The sequence below is a fragment of the Aspergillus eucalypticola genome (assembly GCF_003184535.1).
Source record: "Aspergillus eucalypticola CBS 122712 chromosome Unknown BO83scaffold_49, whole genome shotgun sequence".
NCBI lineage: Eukaryota > Fungi > Ascomycota > Eurotiomycetes > Eurotiales > Aspergillaceae > Aspergillus > Aspergillus eucalypticola.
This window is the reverse complement of record NW_020290323.1, coordinates 96,254-113,402: the sequence shown is the minus strand read 5'-3', so window position 1 is coordinate 113,402 and position 17,149 is coordinate 96,254. Positions and strand designations below refer to the sequence as shown.

The window sequence follows — 17,149 nt, the reverse complement described above, 5'->3', positions numbered from 1 at the left end:
TCAAATGTGTATTAACCATTGATTATGATTCTAGCTCACATTTGCCCTCCTGGGATGAAATTAACTTGATGTGACATGATGTATGTAGCCAGTCGTCACATAATTGTCCCCACATGTGGTGAAAGCTCCGCCTGAATCCACCTGAACAATCGCTCCTGGAGATCATGGTCGCGGCTCAAGTTGAATCCAATTTCGGCCTTGCCTATAGGGCCGTAGTACTGCCCGTGCTTCGCTCCTGGGCTAACAGCCGCAAAGTCTTGAGAGAGCGCGCCTTTTTCCACCGGCGTTGCAGCAAAGTAAGCCACAGCGTGGTGGAAGGGTCTAAAGAAGATGCCAGTGGACGAATGATGAAGATTGGTTGCCACCATCCCGGGATGAACCGAGATAATCTTCACCTTTGTTTCCCTCTCAGCCAACGCTCTGGCATAATGGAGATTGGCGAGCTTGGACGTGGTGTAGCGCTGAGTAGTGCGGCGGTTGGCAGCGTTCGTACGAAGTCCATCGAAGTTCTACACATCACTGGGCGCCATGGCATGTGCAGCCGAGGAGAGCATAACCATGCGAGTTTGGCTATTGACCTCTGCTGTCTTGCGCAAAGTGGGCAGCAGAAGTTGGGTAAACAAAGCAGGACGCAGCACATTTGTGCAAAATTGGATTTCGTATCCGTCCGTGGTGACATCTTCTGGAGTAATCATTATGCCAGCGTTGTTTATGAGGATGTCAAGGCGCGTCTCTTGACGAAGGAAGCCTGCGGCAGCTTCTTTGACGCTCTCAAAGGAAGCCAGATCCAATTGGAGAAATCGGATCTCGGTGTGTCCTGGATTTTCCTGATTAAGCTGGGTCATTGCCTGTTCGGCTTTGGTTCTAGATCGAGAAGCGAGGTAGATGCGACCTGGGTTGTTCTTGCCGAGCTGGCAGATGGTTTCGTACCCTAGACCCGCATTGCCTCCAGTGACAATAATGACCTGGCCGGGGAGGTCAGGATTGTCCCGGCTGCTGAACGTAGACATATTGTTATTAAGGCAAATTTCACTCTCAGTTTTGTAAACACAAAGACCGGGCTGATGCAAATTAGAGGCCTGCAAAAAAGACCTGGGGAAACAAGAGGGAGTAGCCTGATAACAAGACTTGGATCGAAGTCGCTGGTTGAATGAGAAGAAATGAGCCCTTATGTAGTTTTGAAGTGCTCTGCTCAAGGTTGACGAAGATCTTCAACCGACACGTTCTGGTGTGTCTGTTCCCGTTGCCATCCAGAAAAATTATTCTGATGCTTCTTGGCTTCAATGATTGGTTGAGAAACGGTCATCGGGCTGTATAGTTAGTACTATGGTAGTCATACTAGACCCACTTTCATGATGGACCAATGGTCTGTAGTGCGGTAATTGGCTATAAATCCGTCATCCGTGGTCCACCCGCCCAGGCATACCACTGCGATTGGAGGACAAGTTGATCCCAACAATAGCGTTTTAGCGCAAAGGAATTATGTTTATCAACACAGCTATTTACTAGATTCTTGTTCAGGATTTTCAGGGGTGGCTTCAACAATTTCTCTCAATCGTAGAGGTCTTGGCGCTGGTAGGCAGGTATATAAAGCACATAAAGTACCTCTAGCTATACCCACTTGTGCTTTCAGGTATCCTACCAGGTTCAAGGGAGTTCACTATTCCAATCGCGAAGGTAAGAGTAGTAGGAGACATGTCCCATAGTCAGACTGAACCACTCCTAACCTTCAATCATGCCTTCATGTCTCCCCTCGGTCAATGCTCTCTGAGGTCGGTAGCTTTCCCTATGATCTGGATGCTTTCATTACCCTCTGGCCTCAGTAAAGGCCAGCTAGGTGGGACTGCTGCCATGGATTTGCTCACCAATAGTATCATCGTGAGACAAGCTGTGGGATACTACACCAGTAAGTGCTTCACCACTAGGGATTTGGCCATCCAACAGCGCATCAAGATATGCATTTGAAATTGTTGAAGGATTCGAGACATCCACTGCATTATAAGCTCAGCAAAAGTTGTTTCTATACTGGCATTGTTGCGAATGATGGCAGTGCTTCTGGAGACTAACCGGCGACCCAGCGTTTAGTCCTGCGAGAGTTATTTATATATATTCAAATCGCAGGAGTGAAGTAGATTTAGTAATATATATAGTAGGTATGATGGCTATGCTAGATCCGCATGCAGCAATACAGGCCTGCAACGTTGGACGCGAAAAAGAAAAGCCTCGCGGAATCCTGCACTAAGGTTGACGGGGCCGAACAGATCACGCCTGCGAAATGTGACTGGGGAGCAACTACGGACTAACTCTTACACATTTTTTTGCCTTAGGAAGTACGACTAATGTATGTTTTATCACATACCATTCTATTTTTGGTTCATCTAGAAATGTAACTCTGATTGGGTTTCACAGCAAGCAACTACAAGGGCGCTCGCCTGGGACGACCGGACAGTGTGGGGTTGTCCAGGCCCAGCCATCTGAGCAGGGCCTATCAACAACCTTGTCAGTGGGCGCTTCCAGCCATCCCAGTAAATGTAACTGATCGCACAGATATGCCCGACGTAATCGAAATCGTGCTTATACTACATGCCAATTTGCTGCGGGATTGGCTTCTCATATTCCACATCGCTTCCATGGTTCGCGTTATTGTACGGCCAGAGGAAACTGTCCAGCGGTTCATGTTTATGATCGGACACCATTCAGTAAGCGCGTACTCCAGCCGCCCGTGTTTCTGTTTGACCTTTCATTGATAATAAAGCATGGAGCCGTCCTGTAGAAACAGGATTCTCCGACGCTGCCACAATAGCACCAGCTGTGCGGGGGGGCAGACCCCGCTCGTGATACAGATTCAGCTGGCGGTGGCAACACTAGTGATGCGGTGTCGGGTCTTCTTTACGCCCCGCAGCCCTAGCAGTATCTGGGTAAAAAAGGAAGGTCAGCTGAAGGATCAACTAGCTGTTACTCTGCAGATCACATTGGCTGAACTTCAGCTCCCGCAGCTATACTGTAAATATTCTTATTTGGTCAAGGGATTCTCAGCAGCTTCAACCACAGTCAAAGTCGAAGTTAGCAATCTTTGTTGGATTGCCCGTGTTACAATATTTAGAATAACATATCGCCTTCGTCCCGTCTCAAAGCCAATGCTTGACGGTCTTCAATTAGCCCACCCTGTTGCATTAGCCTTGGTTGATCGGCCAACACCATGCATTCTCCGTCACCTGTGGCTCGTCAATTACTCTCTACAAACCCTTGTGATAGGACCAAGTCTAACGCTTGACATCCCTGTTAAGACCGGTTGAGGAGCAGCCCCGCTGCAAATAGGAAGTCTCACCTCTCTTAGCATCATGTGCAAAGCCAGCGTGCGGGGTTCCTTCAAGGGCGGCAGACCCAGTAAACTGCTTGAGGGGAAAGTTATTTATTGTCCAACCCAAGAAGACTTATTCCCTCCTCTTGTATATCACTTTCCTGTGTGCGTTCGGACATTATATATGTTCTGGCTACTAGTACTATCTTACACAATGTCCACTGGTCGTGGAGAAGGTACGAGACTAGTTGTCGCGTCCGTCATACTCTGGACCCTGAGTACGATTGCCGTACTACTGCGAGTGATTTCAATTCGAGTTCGCAAGACCGGCTGGAAGAACCATGATCATTTGACCGCCTTGGCGCTGGTATGCTGCCTCCTCCTTCCCTGTGCCTCAAAAATGCGGCTTCTACCTCACCAAAATATCTTAGAGATATTAACAAATCATTCCTGCAGTTTGGCCTCACCGGCTTTGTGATAGACGACCTTGTCGGTACGTCAATTCTCGGGAATCCTCTCAAACTTATTGCTTGCCATTTTTTGGCTAACAGAGACTAGGGGTTTTGGCGGGAGCATATGGCTGGAACATCACCATTGTCCCCATGGACAAATTGACGATTTCTTTGAAAGTCTTATTTTCATCCCAATGGTTCTTCTGTCTAGCGGTAGCAGCCTTTCGTCTGGCCATTTTGTGTCTGTACTTGGAACTATTCCGGGGCGACTGGTTCCGCCGGTGCACAATCGCAACAATGGCGCTGGTTACGCTCTACTGGATCGCATCGGTGTTGACGATCGCTCTATTCTGCCGGCCTATAAATGCCAACTGGGATATCACCGTAAGTAGGACATGCGGGGACATAACCAAGGTGGAATTTGCCTCAGGGAGTTTCAATCTCACGGTCGACCTGTTGATCGTTTCATTACCGATGCCGGTTGTGTGGGGCTTAAACATGCCCAAGGAGAAGAAAATTGGTGTCACTACGGCCTTTCTACTGGGTTTGATGTAAGTACTGCTGCTGGCTTTCAGTATCCCTCCACCTTGCCTCTACACTGCTTCTCGTTTCGACACAGACCCCTCTTGGGAATTGATCTAACGCCAAGTATAGAACAGCTGGTGTGAACATTGAACGGATTATCCAAACGAAGACATGCGACGGGGCCAATATAACATATTGCGCACTGGATGCGTCGATACTGTGCATGGCCGAAATCACCTGCGGCATTATGGTATCCTGTGCACCGACCTTGGGCGCGCTCTTCTTCCGGTCCCGCGTCCAGATCGCCAAGCCTCCCGAGGTGGCTCGGCGAGGCCTCAGAACCTTTGGGTCTATTGGGCGATCTTTGTCACGTCGGAAGCAGCGTGTTGATACTGTCGCGCTGCTCGGTTCACTAGACGATGAGCTCGAACGGGGTGGTGAAGGCATCCGCCCCCAGCAGATGACACATCTTACTTCTCCAGGTGTTTTTTACCAGACCAACCCGAGTCAAATTACGATGCCAAATAGCTTGTTGGGTGTGCAAAACGTTTCTGCAGAAATGTTGGTGTAGTCGAGTGATGAATCTTTCATTGAGATCTCCCGCTGCATATATTCTTCCTGTTCACTTAGGTCGCCGACAGGGATACTGGAATGGTACCCTTACATGGTAGTGTATATATGTCTACCAGACCTATTTGTTCCCGATGAGAAATAGAAGAGTTAAATGCTCGGTGGCAATGTGGTGATGATTGTAGTGTAATGAAAAGATAGAAGGCGAAAGAAAGTTAGAACGATCGGCAGGCTATTTTATGCCCGTAACGGGACAGCAGTGGAACTAAACTGGGTAGAGATGAGCTTATCTGAATAAACCTCTCAGGTACCAGTAATGAGATGATTTCGAAGCTTTCTTGTTGACAAGACTTCAAGTGACATTATAACGCTTTCTGATGTGAAATTGGAAGATGGCGAAGACATGCGGCCCCACGTCGCATGTTTCATCTAATCCTCTAATGTTAAGAAACGGCACAGCTTGTGTGTTGCCGGGCGCCTCCGTTCGCCTAAAGGTTCGGTGTTCATCGCACTAAAATCTGACAGTGACAAGGCATCACGGGCTGGGCGTACCTTGGTGTTGCCGCCGTCTGACTCGGCTTAAGGCTCTATCGTTTGACGGCAGATGCAACGTACTGCATAGCCAAGACACTCCGACTTGGATTCTGAGCAGAGTGCCTGAAATTAGAGGCTGACGCGCATATAGGAGCCGCAGTTGTCACCTATATTCATCGAAAACTCGGAAGACCCTTCGTTCATGTTCACCAGGAACAGGATTCTCATCGGGTTCACCGATCGGACTCACCGGAAGGGCCCGGTTACTTCGACGGGTGCCTGAAAACCCCACCAGGAATCCTTCCTGGTTTATGCATCTACTTTCATAGGAGGAACGTCTCAGCCTCACAACCTGTGTTCCCAACACCCATCTACTTTTGTGGGTGGGCCACGTGCGAGGGGCTGTGCCGCATAGTTGAAGTAAGAGATACTAAAGAACGGTACGAGCAGGTGCACCTTCCGTCCGAAGCGGAGCGGCTCAATCCGAACGGTTGCCCCTATCTATCTGTCCGGATATAACTGGTCAGCATCTAAGCGCGGCCACTGGCGCCGGTCGAACTGATGCAGCGGGAGTAATACAGCCTCCACAATATGGACAACCTCACGATGAGGGCAAGACATAGAGTCAGGCGTAGTGGGGCGGAGCGCGGGATGGTCGCGGTCAAGGCGCTCCAGCCTGCTTACCATAGCTGGTGCTGTATCCAGATTATCACGCCAACATATGGGCTTCCTGTTGTCTCCACCGAGATGATTTGTTCTGAAAGTATTTGTAGACCGAACCAGGGCTCCAACCTGAAATGTTGTGATTATCTTTCTCCTCCTGGGCAACGCCAAACCAAGAGTCCACCGTCTTTGGTGATCCCGCCTCTTATTGTCTGCTCTTGGATAAGATTCAGGTGTTACTCGGTCTCCCATTATGTGATTTCCACTGCATAAAGGTGCTACCTGCAACTCAACTCTCATGGGGCCCGGGAGGTTGAGCCCCATTCCCTCAATTTGGTGATCATACCAGACGTTGCGGCTACCTTGGGGGCATCTTTCCACCAGCGATCTGATGTACTAGTTGTTAGTTATATCATTAGTCTCAACTCGCTAGAAAAATGGATTTGATCGGACCGAGCCATATGTGCTCTAGCCTGCGTTTATCATACCACTGGCACTAGGAGAACAGGAGCAAATGAATCTTATCGGATCATTACTGGAAAAGTTTTCGTGTTGGTGGGGGCCAAAACGTGCCGCGATTTAAAGATTCCTTCGCCCTTCCTTCGTCATTGTGCGATTAGTTATATTGTTCCCTCCGCATTTATTGTTGAATCATCAATCCAGTTACATCCGCGTCGTACAACTAAACCGAAGTTTTTCGAGTAACCCGGATCATTATGGCCACCAACGAGAGCGCCGAATTAGCAGTCGTCATCTGCACAGGTTCTTATCATACTCCTGCCCCCTATGAGCCCTTTAGGCAGTCCCTTGAACGCAGAGGCTTCGAGGCTTATTGCCCCCAGCGCCCGACATGTGATCTCACCCAACTCAACGTGGGGGATATCAATCACCCAGACTTTGACTTGGGTCCTCCGGCTGAGGGATATCCCACCGACTCGGACGATGTTGAGGTCGTTAATCAGCTTCTCGAAAAGCTCATAGTCCAAGGGGGCAAGAATGTCATCATCCTCGGCCATTCATCAGGTGGTCTTATTGCCTCTCAGGCTGCTGTCCCCGAATTACAGTACAAGTCTCGTCAAGCCAAGGGTCACAAAGGGGGCGTGATAGGGGTCTTCTTTGAAAATGCCTTTGTCATACCTGTTGGGGAGTCCGTACATTCCTTCTTCCAACCCAAGGAGGGCCCGATTGTCACGCCGCCATTCATGCGATTCCATGTAAGTTGTTTTTCGCACATCGTGTTTTTAAACCAACCATGATTAACGGTAGGGTTGTTAGAAACATGGAGCCGCTGGCTTAGGAACCATTGTGGAACCCCACCGATTCATGTTCAATGACCTGGAAGCGGATGAAGCAGCCAAATGGGCCGCAACATTGACAGCATCGCCCATCAACACAGGCGTGTTGACCCATGACGTTTACTCATCGTTGCCCTGTGCATACCTAGTCTCGGATAACGATACGACACTGCTTCGGCAATACCAAGAAGCAATGATTGCATTGCAAGCTCAAAGAGGAATCGCATTTACCGTCTATCATGCGCCTACTGGTCACTGCCCGCATCTGAGCTGGACGGAGCAACTCGTGAGCAAAGTAGAGGAATTCGCCGAACAGTGCCGTCAACAGTGCCGTGCTTGACTACTGAAGTTTGAGACATGACATGTATTCTCAGTTCTTCATATACGGTATTGATTGGAGTATTCAAAGTTTTCTTGTTCACCACGATTTGACTCAGATGCTTAGCGAGATGATGCTATGTTTTATTTTATACCTATGCCTGACAGATATTTACACGCTGTTGACCCCATCACTGCGATGGCAAATTATCGGATTTCTCTATCCTATTGTATGATTGCTGTGCGAGAGTTATCTTAAGTTCTCGGCAAAGGTGAATGAGTGTACATGCTGGGTAATGTCTCTATGCCTGCCAGTAACATCTTAAATTCAGCTCGGATATGTAAGCCTTTCGCAAATCTTATTCATGGGATATAACATTGACCCGTCTATGTCAACATGGCGCTGGGTCTCCCACCGTCGATCGTTCCCAAAAACGATCACATTTCACGCTCCTAAGCCTGTTCACTCGCCTCTTCCTGTCTCTTCCTCTTCAGTACCTGGTAATATTCTTCAGTATACTCATCTGGGTCCCATGCCAATACCCTAGTTTTCATCTCGGCAAGCTTCTTCACTACCAGTTTTTCCATCTCATCTCTTTGGCTTTCATTCAGGAGCCGTACCCTTTCTTTCCATGCCTCACTTACGTCGCCAGTCTCGGTGGGTCCATAATACCGTTTGTCTATCTCCAACCAGTATATCGCATCAAACGCAAAGCTATGCAAAACGGCATACACCACCCAGAAGTCGCCAGTCTTCCAACTCTTCTCCATTTCATCCGATAGTCGAAGCTCACTGGGCAGACCATTGGCATTCTCACAGTGCCGTAATGCCGAGAGAAATGTCTTGAGGCGTTGGTCAAATATCCGTTTCCAGTCCTCGATCCCATCAGACCATCCGTCCGGATTCTCGATCAGAAGCCACCACGGCGGTGCGAATGAGAACTCGACCGGTGCTGCATAGGTAAACTCCCAGTCCACCACACCAGTCACTCTTTTATCGTCATTTAGGAGAATATTGCCTGGTCGGAGATCATCACACCAGAGCCTGAATGGTCCATGCTCATGGCGTGCGCTGAAGAGTCTCCTTTCCTTGGCAAGTTTGTAGAACAGCTGCCTGGCAATATACTTCCTCCGACAGTCATCTGCAGATTCTACTGCATCATTCCTTTGATGGATCAAATGCTGGATGTTAAGCAGTGCTAATGCTTCCATGTACGAAGACGTAGTCTTGAAAGTGGCGTCTGGTGATGGAAGCTTTGAGCGAGGCAATGTTCCCAAACGAACGAGCTCGTTCATGTTCATTGATAACGGACGACTGGCTATCTCCCAAGTACAATCATCTACCTGCACAAGCGACCCTATCAAGTTGAACTGTGGCTTGACAAGTCTGAGAAGAATCTTTGCTTGTTCGGCGTAGAGCTTCCAAAGATCCTCTTCATTGATGTGTGGATTAAGATATCCTCGCCTCTCCACCGGACAGCTTGGTGCATTCAATGCAGTATACATGTTTGTCGAGTGTTCAATATGGCTCATCATAATAAAAGGGCTGATTCCGAGCGGACTCTCATCTCGAGTCCCAGAGTGAAGAACAGAAGGGACCGGGATTGATGTCCGATTTGACAGGTATCGCATCGAAGCAATTTCGTTCCTCGTCTTTTCCTCGGGGAAAATGATCGCTCCAGGTTGTGAAAAGCGAATGTCAGTCGCCCTTCGCGTGTACTTCATTTGCAAGATGATGTTAAACGAGCCTTTTCCGACAATACTAAATTCGGGGTCGTCGCCGGAATCATGTGTCAGGATGAAATTCGCAATGGCTTTCTTCACCTCGATGTTATGGAATCTTTTCACCCAAGTGTCCGAGATGTCATCGGACTGCTCCCATGCCACATCGTCATAGCTCATTTGGGGCTTCATATTCGTAAATGCAAGCGGTAAAGTCGCTCCCTGGTGACTCTGTCAATTTGGTAGGATACTGAGTATGGGTGACAAATATTGCTTGGATACCCCATCCGGTACAATGTATGGGAGCATTACCCGACATCAGGGATGAACCTTTTATACCATTTGCAAAATCGAGGGTTGGAGCAAGATTCCAAGGAATATGCCGTCAAAGATTTCACGAGAGACAAAGTTGGCAACGGGATCGGCCGTGATTTATCTAACACAACTAACAACTCAGCATTTCATCAAATGATTAAGAATATATTCCTGATTCCCGGAGATAATCTACGGCGTATACAAATATTAATGCCAACGATCGGAGATAGCCAGGGATATACATTATCTAAGTGAGGTTACATCATCGGAAATCCGGCAATATTTGAGGATAACCACTTCAATTGACCTTGTTCACTTCCAGAATGATCAAGGCAAGCTATTAAACTCCGGAGACTACTCGGCATACATTACTGATGGCTATCATCTGGGATGAAGATTCCGGAGAACAGGCTCGGTCGGTCCGGTGGTGGCACCTTGGTTTTCTCCCCGCCTTTTTCATCGGTCTCAGTAGTGGGAGGAAGTCTTACACTGGGCTTCTTGGTCACGAAGTCGAGGTTGGTTGACAAAGTCGCCTTGGGTAATTTTTTCGCACTTAGTGAGGGCGGGTTTTCGAAGCCCTTCGAAGACGGGGTTTGCAGGGCTGTCAAACAGATAAGCTAGGTTCTGTTTGGTAATATGACGACTTACTCGTGAAATCAGAGATACTTGGGGTTAGACCTCCGGGAAAGGGCTTGGTAGTTTGTGATTTGGGAGTTTTCACTTCTTGCGGACATGGAAACAGTGACGACTGAGTCGTCGATTTTGCCCCTGTGACTGGGGGGCGAATGTCCTGAATGCCAATTCGTGGTTTTACCAGCTTTTCAATTGAGGGTGGGCCACTCAACGAAGGCTTTCGGATGTTGAAGGTCTTGAGAGTGCGAAGACCAGACTGCAATTTCTCGACTTCAGTGGCCAAACGGTCTCGCTCGTCGCTGGTAAAGGATGGCTCGGAGGCTAATTCCCTGACCTGGTCATCGTGCATATTGTTAATTACCTGGCTGGTCAGAATCCTCTGTAGAGGGTCAAGAAGACAATTTTCGATGCCCAGAGTAGCAACGTTGTCGACGAAGGTCACTATAGCAGTCTGCGAGAGAGAAATTAGCACGCGCCACGTTCCTTTCTGAAGCTGGATCTTCTGCAGTCTCGTTCTTACATCATAATATGCTTGCATTTGGTCGATGATATCAGCCGCCGCATATTCATCACGGTGCATTTCCAGGTTGGAAGTTGCTTCTTCGATTGCTTTTATCGAAAATAGCGCTTCCCCCTCAGGCTTATAACTAATAGTAGATTTGAGCTTCGTCTTCAGCGAAGATAGCTGCCGTTCGCTTCGCGCCTTTTGAATCTGTGTGAGGAAGCTCTTGCCCACGGGCAGCGGGTGGCCCCGTTTCGTGTATGCAGTCAGCTCATCGAGCTTAGCCAGCAAGTTTTGCCTCAGCTCGTCCAGTGCAGGCTCAATAATCGATCCAGCCAGCAAGGAGAATGTATGATCGTCGGCTGTGTGCTGCATCACAAGTAACGCAAAGTACCGCACTGATTCCCAGGTCTTCATGAGGTGCTCTTTGGCAAGTCCTTCCCATGGAAGGGACTGATCGCGAAACAGGCTACCAACGAGGAGCTGGTTGGCGCTGCCTGGCAGCTCAATCCCTCTGTTTTTCCGGGCCTGTTCGGCGACCTCCTCTTCCAGATTTTTCCGAAGCACATAATGTGGTAACTTTCCAGACAAGTAAGGATTTTTCGAGTCGAGGGGCGTGGATTCCTGACTGAACAACCCAGGAAAACCATCCACGACGATCCGCCGGGACCCTCGAGCGGCCATGGCGTCAGCAAAGTATTCATTCAACTGCCTGATGACAGCCCTGAGTCGCCGGAAATCGTGAATATCACTTATACTCTCAAACGCACCAAAAAACTCGTCGGCATAAAGCCCGTGCAACGCTTGTCCTGTGATGCGCTCAAAGCTGGTGCTGATGTTGAGGAGATATCCCCTTTGCTGTTGGCGGGTGGTGCGTGGGGAGCCCAGCTTTGAGAGCGCCTTCTCCCGATCAGCAGCCTTTTCTTTGATGTCGGCTAAGAGCCCGGGGAGGTTACCACGAATTTGAATAAACAGAATACTGCTGAGGCGCCGCCGGAGACTTTCGATTCCGACACTGTTCCTGGATAGAGATGACCATCGGCCCTGGTTGAAAAATTCCTTCTCTCTTGCATCGCGGGCGTCATCCGGGATATCCCGTGTTTCAAAGGAGCGATTGCGCAGGACGTGCCATCCTAACTGCAATTGGATCTTTTTATTAGAGACAAACTGGAGATACGTCTTCTCCTCCTCTGAGTCGGGTTCAAGAGTATCCGGTTGCGTGATGATTCCGAGCGTGCGCTCCCGCTTTGGATCAAACCGTTCAGCAATGTTCAGAACCTCTTGGAGATGGTAGTCGGCCTTTGCGCTGATGACTGCAAGGATAATGCTTCTTTTATTCTTCATATATTTTTCCGTCAAGGTTCGGACAACCCTGATTCCTTGCAGGCTCTGGTCCTGGCTCACAGAGTAATAAAGGCCAGGCAAGTCCACCAAGGTCAATTCTGGTTGATCGGGTCCCAGAATCTCGACCTTAAGGACATCATCACTAAATCCAGAATTCGCTGTTTCATTTACGCCCATGTGGCCCTTGGCCTTCTCAATGACCGTTGGTAAATCATTATCGGCTGGGGACAGCTCCTGTGCAAACTCCTGCAGAATTGCTCGTTCACGTGCATCCTTACGCGATGGTCCGGGTTCAATGGAGATCTTGATTGTGGGTGTTGGGCTCCGACGCAAGATCACTTCGGTCGCGAATCTCGTACAGATGTTGCTTTTCGCTGGGAATCTAACTCTGGAGATAGCTTCAAGGACGGAACTCTTTCCACTTGACTGGTTACCGCAGACCACCAGCTGAGGAAGTTCCACGAGGCTGCCGACTCCAATCGCTCGTAACTCGTCGATGCCATCTAGCAGCTTAGTCTGTTCCCGTTGCAGCTGATGCAACGCCTCTTCCGCGGGTGTGGTAGACATGACGATGTAGCTTTGGTTAAATCAGATAATGGGACATGGAGTATTGCAACCAAAGCGAGGTATTACTTCTGTCGCGGCAGGAGATCAGATTAAAGAGGCGATGCCAGCTTCAGGGGCATCACCCATCTACTCTAACCGCCCATGTCCTTTTGAAACCGAGCAATTATCTGGCACAGCGACCTTGCATTAGCGTCTGTAACTTGATGAGTGGCCGGACAGTCTGTCTGGTCGGCCGGTCGAACACTTCGGCGCTAATGAGGGCTCGGTGGTTCAGGCGTAGCCAATCGCGCTTTCCAGAGCATAGCATAGCCTCTGTCTACATATCCAAGGGAGGCGGAAAGAGCACTTTCTTGATCGGCTGAACCAACCTATCACGAGCTCTAAGGGTCCGCTAATGTCTACGGAGGTGCTGCGGGGGTCTTTATCTTTGCCCCAAGCTGTTGACACTAGCAAATGCACTGTTTTCTGTGGGGGGAATATCTTTTCCATTCATTCTGCAGATGGTCGCGAACCGATGCTTTTGTGAGTCCTGGTCAGCGCGTCGACATCTTCTTCTAGGTATATTGTCACCGAATTCGGGCATCTGGAGCACTAACCAGCCGGAGGCTGTTTCTGACAGGAATACTTACGTCCAGTTGCTACCGCAAACCTAGAAGTGCAGATCTCTCGCAGATATTGACATCGGGGATGCTATCGGCGGGTGGCGGCAGAAGTCCACTCCACCTTTCCGGGCGGTGCGGACCTCCGTATCATCCGTTGCGCCTTATGTACATGCGTGCATATGTGTGGTCATGTTCAACTCAAAGGGACTGTAACTGTCTGTGTGTTATAGCGTCAAGTTTGAGTTTGTTATTAGGGTCGTACATCTGATACTACTTGGGGAACATTAGAGATAGTGCCTTTTGATCATCAAACACGCCATTTGGCAGTTAATATATATATCCACACCAAGCTACACTATGCGGAATTACTAGTACTAGGTGAACACACTGAAGATTGGACTTCTGGTAGTACTCAGAGTAGCATGGAAGTGATAGTTCTCGTAGAACTAGTGGCAGTAAGTGACAATTGGCAGTATAATTTCATGAACATGGTCACCTTGTAGGACCCACGAACACTAAGTAGCGTTTATAACTTCATGCTCGTAAGTAGCAGACTACTACTAGTAGTGGAAGTCAGAATTGAAGCCTTTTTGTGGGACAGACGACTAAAGACCTACTGAAACTGAATCTACCATAGTCATGGGTCTCCGATAATGCTAAGACATCCCATGTTCAAGTATTACCATGTTCAATCGGAAGTTTCTGTCCTGAGAATCCAGCCGAGGCATTCTATGTAAAATATAGCCGACCATGTCAAAATTCATATGATACTCACTAAATACATGGTAGGGAAATTCCAATCGTTTGTTTGGGCGGAGTGGATCCGCGTCCAGTTGTTGGGGATAACCCCGAATCCAAGAATGTGCGGTGGAGCCCACCAGCCGCGGCAGAAGGCAGTAGAAGGCGCAGAACTCCTGGGCGGGTTGCCCGGCGAGGCAAGCGATTATTATTGACACGATTAATGCATCCTTGCCGACCCGCGGGCCGCGTCGGAGCCCTGCGCGATGAGGCAGAAGGTCTAGAGCATCCCTTCCAAATTCTAGAATTGCCTCAAGGGATAAATCAATTAGGTGTCATTGTGTTTTGGGGTCCGATCGGAGGTCGACGGAAGAATGATCATCTCGCGGAGCAATTGATCGGACATACGGAGTCACGCCGATGCCCCAGGCGAACTGGCATCTTCATGACTTCTCTCCCCTTCTTCATGATCGGGATGGAGAGCGGGCTCGTCCCGCTGCAGATAGTATGCGATCGGACGACATCTACATTCCACGGAAGATAAGGCGGGTTGCTCGGCGACTTTTATACTCTTTAAACCGTCTGCGAGTCCGACGCTGCGGGATCTTCCCTGTATACCGCCCGAAGTTCTTTGCATGCAGCTCCGAACTTGTCAAAGTCTTCTATAAGTGTTAGCTGGCAGTAGGATGTGTTTTCTGTATCCAAGTCCTCTTTCTTCCAGCCGATCCGGTCTCCGTCCATTGCGAGTCTGTGATGTTGGAAGGGTGGTTGACGAGGTTTGTGAATATTGCCTCTCCTCCGCTAGTCCATCGACCGACCGATCTCTGGATCCTTGGGAGAACATTGCACAATCCTTTTCGATAAATGAAGCTGGCTGGGAGGGATTTTCATCCAGGTCATTCCGAGGCGACATGGTTGTCCTGGCACAGTGTGGCGATTGTGAACCGGCCACTGCCTTGGCGTTGTCGGTGTGACGCGGTTTGCTCCGTGTCCATCCCCATCTTCTACCGAATATCTGCGACGTGATGTGATGGGATAGATTGAGAATCATGTTGTTGAGGTTGCACTGCCGACTGCTTGGTGTGATTTATCTGGCATTGTGAGGGTCCATTATCCACATCATCACCCAAGTGATAATCTTCGCCTGCATCGTGCCCCTCAGCCCTCCCGCACTGTTCTATTCTTATCAATATCCTGCATTCCAGCTATTCTTAGCACAGTGCATCCCACTGGGCATTGACAGGTTGCTGAGTGCATCGGCAATGAATGGTGACAGATGGTGATGCGGTGTTCAGCTGCACCAGCCAGCACATCCCGACTGACTGCTGCTTGGAATAGAAACATCAGTCGGACTGCCTCTCCAACCCTTCACTGCGGTCGCATCCGGGCAATATCCATAACAACAACTTCTTTCGTGTTCCCAATAAAGAAGCCAGGAGGCTTTGATTGCCGATAAATTGCCCTGCCCTCGATTATCCGATCTGATCCGGTGATCCGGCTCGTCCACCTGCCGCGAAGGATGAACAGGATTCACCAGGGCCACTCTATCCCACTGTGGCTCCATGATCGCCATCCCCACCCGGCCTGGAAAACCCCAAATGATGGACGTGGCGCATCCGAGACATGCATGCAGTGAGCCGTCTCTCTACCCAGCCCCCCCTTCAGCCCCCAAAGCTCCCAGCCTCAGCGGCGCCCAGCCCCCGCCTTCGATAGATTGATTGTAACCTGGGCCGGCAGTGGACTCTCACTCAACGGCGGGAACTGAGGCAAGAAGAAGAAGAGTGAATGAATTGAATAGCGGATATAATTATTCTAGTGAAGGAATTTTCAAGGAACCCCAAGGGCAGAAGAGAAAAAGGCAGAGCTTGGAAAGACGGTGAGAGGATTCGCCGCTATTAAGGTTGCAATGGCATCATGAGAGGGTCCAACTCGGCTGACAGACGGCATCACTTTTTGTCTTAAATGGCAGGGATCGTCGAGGCAAGGTGCCGATCTTTGCCCCCGCGGATGCGCGAAATCCCCAATTGACGAAAGTCTAGGCTAGAACTAGTAGTCGGTGGTTGTTGTTGCGGGGAGACCGATAACTGGGACCAATTCACGCTGACTGACAGTCAGTTGTCTATAAAAGAAGGCCATGTACCTGCTACTTTCTTCTCTATTGACAACGACCTCACTCTTCTAGACCTAATATCCATATAAGCTTATAATACTTACGACTCTTACCACCCTACTACATCGAGAAATACTCTTCATCTCCAACCCTATCTCAACAGCCAAAATGCAATTCACTCTGCTCCTCTCCGCTCTGATGGCAATGGTCATCTCAACCCTGGCCCTCCCCACTGGCGACACTCGTCTCGCTCAACTTCGCCTATTCGGCGAACCTGGCTGCTACGATGAAAACATGGGCGAACTAGGCATTTACCGATCGGCTCTCAACCAATGCAAAACCTTCCCTGGCAACCAAACCATCGAGTCTGTCAGCTTCGAATACAATGTCGCCGGCTGTGGTGGTAAGCTTTTCTCCTTTGCTAGAAGTATATATTTTCACGTTCCCTGCTAATTCTGTATACAGTGCAAATCTTTACCGAAGACAACTGCTCCGCCGGCCAGCGCAATGTCACCCTGGGACAATGCCTCCAAGGCGACGCCGAATACGTCAGCTACAAGTTGATGTGCAACTAGGGGCATGATTTCATGATAATTTCTACGATAATGTCGATGCAATCTGAGTGGACGGTGGACAATGAATGCTGGAATAATGTATAGAGGGAGGAATGGCCGCTTTCCCAGGCAGTCTCGGGAAAATAATAATCTTGTGTCTGTACGGCAAGATGATGATGATGGGATTCTTATGACATGTTACGGTCGCGAATTGTGTACCTAATATCTACTAACTATACGAATAATATACAACCATGCTCTAATGCAATTGCTTTATGTGTGCAGTAGACGCTTCAGGATTTCGGCAAGCTCGGTTGGCTGCTACAATGCGATGAATTTTATATGTATCTCCTCTTCCATCCCGGACACTTGTGGGTCTGGCGACATGGATTGTATGGATTATG

At 49.2% G+C, this 17,149-nt stretch overlaps 8 protein-coding genes across 8 annotated transcripts; 5 read left to right on the top strand and 3 right to left on the bottom strand.

The window, feature by feature from the left end:
- Positions 1-95: 95 nt before the first annotated feature.
- Positions 96-1,010, bottom strand: BO83DRAFT_432729 (short chain dehydrogenase; the record flags this gene model as incomplete). Its single annotated transcript, XM_025535638.1, has 2 exons — positions 96-509; positions 558-1,010. 2 exons carry the CDS (start codon positions 1,008-1,010, stop codon positions 96-98), a joined length of 867 nt encoding a protein of 288 aa, XP_025382086.1.
- A 405-nt stretch (positions 1,011-1,415) lies between these two features.
- On the top strand, positions 1,416-1,991 carry BO83DRAFT_383627 (uncharacterized protein). The gene has a single exon (XM_025532511.1). It carries the CDS (start codon positions 1,744-1,746, stop codon positions 1,963-1,965), a length of 222 nt encoding a protein of 73 aa, XP_025382085.1. The 5' UTR covers positions 1,416-1,743; the 3' UTR covers positions 1,966-1,991.
- Positions 1,992-2,648: 657 nt separating this feature from the next.
- On the top strand, positions 2,649-3,726 carry BO83DRAFT_194280 (uncharacterized protein). The gene has a single exon (XM_025526583.1). It carries the CDS (start codon positions 2,757-2,759, stop codon positions 3,294-3,296), a length of 540 nt encoding a protein of 179 aa, XP_025382084.1. The 5' UTR covers positions 2,649-2,756; the 3' UTR covers positions 3,297-3,726.
- BO83DRAFT_350304 (uncharacterized protein) lies at positions 3,606-5,177 on the top strand. Its single transcript, XM_025528901.1, has 3 exons — positions 3,606-3,794; positions 3,860-4,304; positions 4,408-5,177. Exons 1-3 carry the CDS (start codon positions 3,671-3,673, stop codon positions 4,847-4,849), a joined length of 1,011 nt encoding a protein of 336 aa, XP_025382083.1. The 5' UTR covers positions 3,606-3,670; the 3' UTR covers positions 4,850-5,177.
- Positions 5,178-6,565: 1,388 nt separating this feature from the next.
- BO83DRAFT_194226 (alpha/beta hydrolase) lies at positions 6,566-7,797 on the top strand. The gene is made up of 2 exons (XM_025526582.1): positions 6,566-7,259; positions 7,321-7,797. The coding sequence occupies exons 1-2, from the start codon at positions 6,762-6,764 to the stop codon at positions 7,678-7,680; spliced, it is 858 nt and encodes a 285-aa protein (XP_025382082.1). The 5' UTR covers positions 6,566-6,761; the 3' UTR covers positions 7,681-7,797.
- Positions 7,798-8,111: 314 nt separating this feature from the next.
- Positions 8,112-9,572, bottom strand: BO83DRAFT_459327 (phosphotransferase family protein; the record flags this gene model as incomplete). Its single annotated transcript, XM_025537170.1, has 1 exon — positions 8,112-9,572. The coding sequence occupies one exon, from the start codon at positions 9,570-9,572 to the stop codon at positions 8,112-8,114; it is 1,461 nt and encodes a 486-aa protein (XP_025382081.1).
- A 399-nt stretch (positions 9,573-9,971) lies between these two features.
- Positions 9,972-12,806, bottom strand: BO83DRAFT_383622 (putative dynamin GTPase). Its single transcript, XM_025532510.1, has 2 exons — positions 10,849-12,806; positions 9,972-10,779 (listed from the first exon to the last, which is right to left on the bottom strand). The coding sequence occupies exons 1-2, from the start codon at positions 12,739-12,741 to the stop codon at positions 10,300-10,302; spliced, it is 2,373 nt and encodes a 790-aa protein (XP_025382080.1). The 5' UTR covers positions 12,742-12,806; the 3' UTR covers positions 9,972-10,299.
- Positions 12,807-16,089: 3,283 nt separating this feature from the next.
- Positions 16,090-16,853, top strand: BO83DRAFT_194142 (uncharacterized protein). The gene is made up of 2 exons (XM_025526581.1): positions 16,090-16,594; positions 16,657-16,853. The coding sequence occupies exons 1-2, from the start codon at positions 16,360-16,362 to the stop codon at positions 16,764-16,766; spliced, it is 345 nt and encodes a 114-aa protein (XP_025382079.1). The 5' UTR covers positions 16,090-16,359; the 3' UTR covers positions 16,767-16,853.
- Positions 16,854-17,149: the final 296 nt, after the last annotated feature.

Coding starts and splice junctions, on each gene's coding strand:
- BO83DRAFT_383627 (XM_025532511.1), top strand. CDS start 1,744: ATGTCTCCCCTCGGTCAATGCTCTCTGAGGTCGGTAGCTTTCCCTATG.
- BO83DRAFT_194280 (XM_025526583.1), top strand. CDS start 2,757: ATGGAGCCGTCCTGTAGAAACAGGATTCTCCGACGCTGCCACAATAGC.
- BO83DRAFT_350304 (XM_025528901.1), top strand. CDS start 3,671: ATGCTGCCTCCTCCTTCCCTGTGCCTCAAAAATGCGGCTTCTACCTCA. Junction 3,795..3,859: donor TGTGATAGACGACCTTGTCG/GTACGTCAATTC, acceptor AACAGAGACTAG/GGGTTTTGGCGGGAGCATAT. Junction 4,305..4,407: donor GCCTTTCTACTGGGTTTGAT/GTAAGTACTGCT, acceptor CGCCAAGTATAG/AACAGCTGGTGTGAACATTG.
- BO83DRAFT_194226 (XM_025526582.1), top strand. CDS start 6,762: ATGGCCACCAACGAGAGCGCCGAATTAGCAGTCGTCATCTGCACAGGT. Junction 7,260..7,320: donor CGCCATTCATGCGATTCCAT/GTAAGTTGTTTT, acceptor TAGGGTTGTTAG/AAACATGGAGCCGCTGGCTT.
- BO83DRAFT_383622 (XM_025532510.1), bottom strand. CDS start 12,741: ATGTCTACCACACCCGCGGAAGAGGCGTTGCATCAGCTGCAACGGGAA. Junction 10,780..10,848: donor AAATGCAAGCATATTATGAT/GTAAGAACGAGA, acceptor TCTCTCTCGCAG/ACTGCTATAGTGACCTTCGT.
- BO83DRAFT_194142 (XM_025526581.1), top strand. CDS start 16,360: ATGCAATTCACTCTGCTCCTCTCCGCTCTGATGGCAATGGTCATCTCA. Junction 16,595..16,656: donor CAATGTCGCCGGCTGTGGTG/GTAAGCTTTTCT, acceptor TTCTGTATACAG/TGCAAATCTTTACCGAAGAC.